The sequence below is a fragment of the Condylura cristata genome, unplaced genomic scaffold, assembly GCF_000260355.1.
Source record: "Condylura cristata isolate star-nosed mole 26May11 unplaced genomic scaffold, ConCri1.0 scaffold00012, whole genome shotgun sequence".
NCBI lineage: Eukaryota > Metazoa > Chordata > Mammalia > Eulipotyphla > Talpidae > Condylura > Condylura cristata.
This window is the reverse complement of record NW_004567113.1, coordinates 22,560,912-22,567,613: the sequence shown is the minus strand read 5'-3', so window position 1 is coordinate 22,567,613 and position 6,702 is coordinate 22,560,912. Positions and strand designations below refer to the sequence as shown.

At 31.2% G+C, this 6,702-nt stretch overlaps 1 protein-coding gene across 1 annotated transcript in view; it reads right to left on the bottom strand.

Annotated features, from left to right (window-relative positions):
* The window catches only part of LOC101632261 (transmembrane protease serine 11G-like), a 15,373-nt gene extending 9,304 nt beyond the window's left edge, over positions 1-6,069 (bottom strand). Inside the window, exons 1-4 of the mRNA XM_012724095.1 lie at positions 5,991-6,069; positions 5,501-5,619; positions 2,528-2,595; positions 1,773-1,930 (exon numbers count right to left, since the gene is read on the bottom strand). Of these exons, the coding sequence (XP_012579549.1) occupies positions 1,773-1,930; positions 2,528-2,595; positions 5,501-5,619; positions 5,991-6,069 (424 nt within the window). The remainder of the gene's footprint in view (positions 1-1,772; positions 1,931-2,527; positions 2,596-5,500; positions 5,620-5,990) is intronic.
* Positions 6,070-6,702: the final 633 nt, after the last annotated feature.

Genomic DNA, 6,702 nt, shown 5'->3' with positions numbered 1-6,702 from the left:
GGAAGCGGCTTTAGATTCTCAGTGTTGTGCTTTACCCCGCTGCGCCACCAGGGAGGGCCCGGAAATTATTACTTTTAAAGGTAAGAGAACAGATCTATCACAAGGAGTCTAGATATAAATTGTACTCTTCAGACTGTATTTTTATTCTGGGAAAATTCTTTTTTATAGTTATGAATTCATTGGCATAGAGATATTGTTTGCTATGAAGCATTACATCTGATTAGCCAAGGCACGTAATTGAAGTGTAAACTACAAGGAAGAAGCTCTAGGACCATCCTTCACATTTGTACTGCCATGTGTTTGAGCACCATCTCCTTCTATCCTCATTAGCATGGTAGTGTTACAGTAAAATGATTTCAAAGATTCAACGCTTACTGAAATCTTGACATCCCTATAGAATCTCCCGTGGAATTAAAATCCACGAATGTACTAAAAATATATTCAAAGCATAGTACTTAATTTTTTTTCATAAAGTAAAATAAAACATGATCAGTGAGTGATCCTCAAAATTATGGGAATTATCACTTATGACAGTAACTATAATGAGAACATACATACTTTGCACTAAGCTTGTTTGCACATGTAGATTTTTTTGTCTTCCTTAAGGACAGGTTTCATAATTGTTACTACTTTATTTTGCTAAACAGCAGCAGGACACAGAATTTCAGCAATTTAGCCAAGGTTACACTGCTGTGGATAAACTTATTACTAGACACAGATCTTCTAAGCCCCAGTCCAGGATTTTTGCCACTGTTACCTGCATCTCTCCTAGAGTTCACCTGTGCATCTTTTCCTTTATTTTGTCAGTATTTAAATGATTTTTCTTACCCTATGAAACTCAATTATTTTCTTTCTGTTTTACATGTACAACCTTTCACAAAAACTTCACTCACAGAGACTTCAAGTTTCTACCTTCAAGCCATTTTTTTCTTTCTGACTGTTGCCAAAACTATAATTCAGTTTACTATTGATATATTATACCTTCGCTAGCCCTCTAGTTTTTAGGGGAAAGCACTAAAAAGAAATTTATTGGTAGCATAGTTTTCCATCAGCTTTATAATCTTCTTTCATAACTTACACAACTTCTGGTAAAATGTGCCAATGTTAAAGTTAATTTATACAATACTAAGAATAGTCTTGGAATTATAATGATCAGTGTTAATCTTGCACCCTAAGTATCACCTAGCTTTTTACGTCTGTTTTGAAAACAACATGGTGTCTTTATGGCCAAGACAGGTGCATGTTCTCCTCTGTCCCCTCCATACCCTGGATCAGTCCTTTCCAATGAAGTTTGGAAGGGTTTTGGTAGTGTCTTCTAAAATACTAGACCTCCTGCCACTGGAACCCAAATCATGTTGTATCCCACATACTGTGGTTTCGGTGTTCATATCACTCTTAAAATCTAAATTTAGAGTAAAAGAGTTTTGTTTCAGAAATAGCCATGCTGGAAAGATTACTTTATCAGTAACAAGAGTGTAGACTTTCATCCCATGTATGTTAATTAATTCAAACAATTTTTACTAAAATCTCAGGAATAAAGAAGAAAAACAATTATATTTGAATTACCATATAATTCTTGTTTCATAATTCCATGCTACCCAAAGAGATAATCTTTAGTGTTGATTATGTATGGGTTTATTATTGAGTAAATGAGACACTTAACAATTAAGAGTGGTTTCATTTTATGATGAAATAAAGAAGACTTTCTTTATAGATGGGCAAGTTGTTAAAATGATAAACTTCAAGAGGGGAAGAAAAATGGTATTTCTTGCCTTTTAGATAAGGTAATGAGTTATCTATCTTCAGGAAACTTTCATCTAATTTCAATTTCTGATGCAAAATAATGTCAGCTTGTCTTTTTAAACTATCTGCATGGCGAACAAGAAACTGAAATTTAAGTAATACATCTGTTTTTAAACCATCATTTGACCTGAAAAACAAAAACAGCATAATAAATGAGTGAAGTCATGGCTATATTAATCATTATTTTAATTCTCATTATTTAAATATTAATTATAGCTTCAAGAAAATACAGGATAGATATTTTATACATTTTGTTTTCATCAGTTTTTTTCTTCTTTCTGTACATATGTGTTACTGCCTGGGTTATTCCCTCTTCAACCATATTCAGGAAAGGGAGTGTATCTGAGAGTGCCACTTTTTTTCTTTTTGGATCTATATAGATCAGAAGCACTTATTAAATTTATCAACTGTATAAATATGTGTTATATATAGATCCATATAAATATAAATTCCTGACCTTTAAAAATTCATAACATCTGCTGCTTATTAGAATCTTTAGCTAAAATGTCTATTAAAACAAAAACAATATATGTAGTGACTACCCACCGTAAGAAACTCTATAGTTACTCTATAGAGGAGGACCAACAATTAAATGTAGTAACATTAAATTATTTTTGCATATGATATATCTAAGATTGTTAGGTCCTATTCAGAAAGCAAATAAGTGAAGACCAATTCAATATTAGTTTTCTGTTCATTATACAAATTAATTAGTTGTGATTACCTAAAGTTGGCAACATGAGACTTGATGTAATAACGATTTAAACTGGATCTTTGAAATATATTATCTATCTGAGAAAAGAAAAAAAAACAATATAAAATTTTGTAAATATGAATTTCATACAATTCAATATATCACAAGAATGCATGTATAAAATGTATAGTCATTCAAATAGCATTTACTTCCAAATTTGTTTACAACTGTTGCCAGAAGTCTCATCTGGGCATAATCCTGTTGTCATAAAATCATCTATATTATTTGAATAAACTTGTCACCTGGTTAAAGATGATTGATAATAATGACTTGAGTTAAGCTAAGTGTTTCAATGACTACTACAAAATACACACAGATTTAGGGGTACAGAAACTTGCTTTGTTTAGCTTGATTTTTATCAGCCTATTGCCTAGCATCATTCAAGTTCAGTTATCCATGAAGATGTAAATGAAGGATCAGTTTTATTAGGTTTTAGTAAAAACTTTTTAGGCCTTGTTTTGATTCCATGGCAATTGTAGGAAAGGACGAAAATTGTAATTGGAGGACTTTTTAAAAATGAATATTGTCATTAAGAAAAATGCATAAATACTTGTTTAGAATGGGATATCGCTGAATATCCCATTTACATGTCATTTCAGATTTCCTATATGTAATAATTTCAATGTGGTATAAACTCTTAGAAGAAATTAGTACCAAAAACATAGCTTGTTAAAGAATCTGTGGTTTTACAAACCTGTTTATTAGCATTGACACTTCAAACTGGCTGCTCAGATAAAAAGACTAATATATGACCTGCCGAACCTTAAGTAAACTAGTCTCAATAATTAGTCGCACTAATCAGAAGGGAGGAATTGTCAAATTGTGGACATGGGTGTGTGGCAATCATGTACTCACATGATTTGATTTTTGACACTTTGTCTGGTGAAGTATTGTGCGTTGCCATATTGGATATGTTGCTGAACATAAATTTATTGACAAAGCAATAGTTATTCAAATACAAATTGTCATGTGTTTTTCTTCTAGCTGGCTATATGAAGGGAATTTTTCTAAGGAAACTTTCTATACACGTACATTTATATGGTAAAGCTAATGTGCATTCTTTGTAAGAAATATATATGAAAGGCAAGTAACATACCAAGGAATAAATGAAAATAAAATATTAAGATCTTTTCTAAATTAGTTATTTACTATATATCTATATTTACATACATGTTTTTACATACATTAGTATATGTTAATATATATTTTCTGCCTTCCTCTTCTTATTTTTGTTCCAATTTCATTTTTTTTGTTGTTTCTCTTTAAATCTCAGTTCTGCAAACAACATATAACTCATGGAAATTGAGCATTTAAACAGATTATTAAACTCCACAAGAAATCTCTATAATTCATTTTAGAAACTGGTTTTAATTTCTTCTAGAAAATGTTCTCTCAATCTACAATGTATAATTTGTGCTAACTAATTCACAGCACATGTGATGGACCATCTAAGAGTAAACTTCATATTTTTAATTGAAAAGAATAAAAAGAAGAATGTTTTATGACATCTTAAAATTTTGCAAAATTCTACTTTCAGTGTCTGTCATAAGTTTTATTGGGCATGATCACAGTCATTTGCTGATATCTTGTCTATGGTACATTTACATTACAATGAGGTAAATAGTTGGAGAATGACTTATGACTTCTAAATAAAAAAAAATCATCTGGCCTTGTATAGAAAATATTTGCCAATTCCTGTTCTAAATCACTAAACTTTTTAATACTGTCTTCATGAATACTCTACAGGACAGGATAAATACCAGTGAATTAACTAGCTATCACCTTGATGAGTTCAAGCTATGGCTTTACCACATGACAGATGTCATGAGAGGCACCAGAAATATAAGAATAAAAAGGCTAAGACCTAGAATAAATGAATTCACAGGTCCAGTGGGGCATAAGTGTGTAAAATCACAATAAATTACAAAGCAGAATTGCTTTAACAGAAGTGTGTGCAGTTTTGTGAGAAAACAGGAACAAAATACTAACATTTATTCAGATATTGCAGCTCATTCTCTTTATTCACTACACAAATAAATTCACAGACTCAGAGAGGTGAGTTAAATTATCCTTACTCTATAGCTTTTCTAGAGTTATGATTAGCAAAAGGTAAAACTGGGATATTCACTTAGATATTCTTACTTTAAAACTTAACCTATCTCTAATACATTGCTTCCTATACCAAAATTTTCCTACCCCTATTTTTACACCCAATCAAAATTTCCTTAGGATGTGTTTGTTGAAAATTCATACCAACTCTCCTCAGTTGTATTCTTTAATGTCTTCCTTCAGCTTCTGCTTTTGGTTGGGAAATACGTAAAGAAATCTTTCTTAACCTGGCAAGAAAGATCTCTCATCTTTGGTCAATACTAGGCTTAGTAGAAGTTGCATGCACATTTCAAGTCTTCCATGGGAAAGTTAGTTCGGATGTTTCTGTGCATATTTTCAGGAATAAATATTTGGTGTAAATTACCTCATGGGAAATACATCAGTCTCATATATGTAGTAAGTGCTTACTATATAACATGCACAGATATTATTTGTATTTGAATGACTGGGTTTTATTTCCAGATAACTCTGGTAATTTTTTTTTTTTTGTATTTAAGCTATTTATTTTTCTGTTGTACCTATGTTATTTAGTCTTTGATGCAGTTATCCTTTATCTAAAATATTCTTCCAATTTTCCTAAGACAATATTGGTTAGAATTGTCATAAATAGCAAAAAAATACAGTTAAATTTTAAGTTTAAATAAATGATTGATTTCCATATAAGCTTGTTTCAAATGTTGTAATCCAAAATTAGGATTTAACTGGGCATTTTGTATTTTATCTGAAAACCTTAATATAAGTACAATTTGTGTACTCTAAACTCACCACTTATTTTAATTTCTTCCACAGTAGTATTGTCAGGTTAGAAATGATGCCAGCAAAGGTCAGAATTACCTCATTATTGACTTTTTGTTCCAATTCATTTCTAATTTTTGAGTGTTCTACTAACACTTCAGGATTATATTCAACACTGGGGATTTGAAAAGAGCTTTGGTAATAATGAGACTTCTGATCTGGAAGGGAGAACAAAAATAATGATAAGATGTAATATATTCTCATGAATTGACCTCAAAGTTAGAATGGCTACTAAAATAATTTTGTGTTCTTAGTACATTAAACCATAAGATAACAGTCTGTGAATCTATTATTCAAGAGGTGATAACATGAGCTGAGTCCAATTTTAAATGCTAGAAGTGATTCTTAAATATAAAGGATTATCATTTCCAATTTTGCATACATTTATATAACAATATTGCATAATGCAAATTACATATAAGTGTAAACAAATTATTACAGTGAATATCCTAAAAATATTTAACATATTAAGAATTTTGAAATTGAGTGTATCTTCAAACTTTCAAATTACTTTGAAAAGGATACTTACAAAATGCTAAAAAATAAACAAGGAGAGCGATGATTATTGCCAGAACCAACACAACAGCTGTAACAATAAGTGCAGTCATCCATGGTTTCAAAGAACTTGTTCTACCCAGTATTGCTGGCCTTTTGAGAGAGAATTGTACATTAAAAACAAACATCTTAAACACTAGAGTCTTTGTTTCACATAGTTTTGGTATAAAATGCTTTTTTTCCTAGAATTCTGATTAACCCATATTGCATTTGGCAACATTTGAATATAAATTTCTATTAAAAAAATTAGAAAAATCACCAGGAACTTAATTGAGCATTTATTTATTGAGGTAACACTGGGTTTCCACATTGAGTATAATTTGGGTGTATGGGTTAGAAACTCTTCAGATGTATGTTGCACGTACTCTTCAGATGTGTGTTGCACGTACTCTTCAGATGTATGTTACAGGTACTCTTCAGATGTATGTTACAGGTACTCTTCAGATGTATGTTGCATGTACTCTTCAGATGTATGTTGCACGTACTCTTCAGATGTATGTTGCACACACATACTCTTCAAATGTGTGTTGCACATACTCTTCAGATGTGTGCTACAAATACTCTTCAGATGTATGTTGGACATATGCTTCAGATGTGTGTACATCTACCACATTCCATTGGGCCTCTCCCTCTCTTTGTTCCCCTCCACCCACCATCTTCTGATAGCTTCAGTTCCACATTTAGAG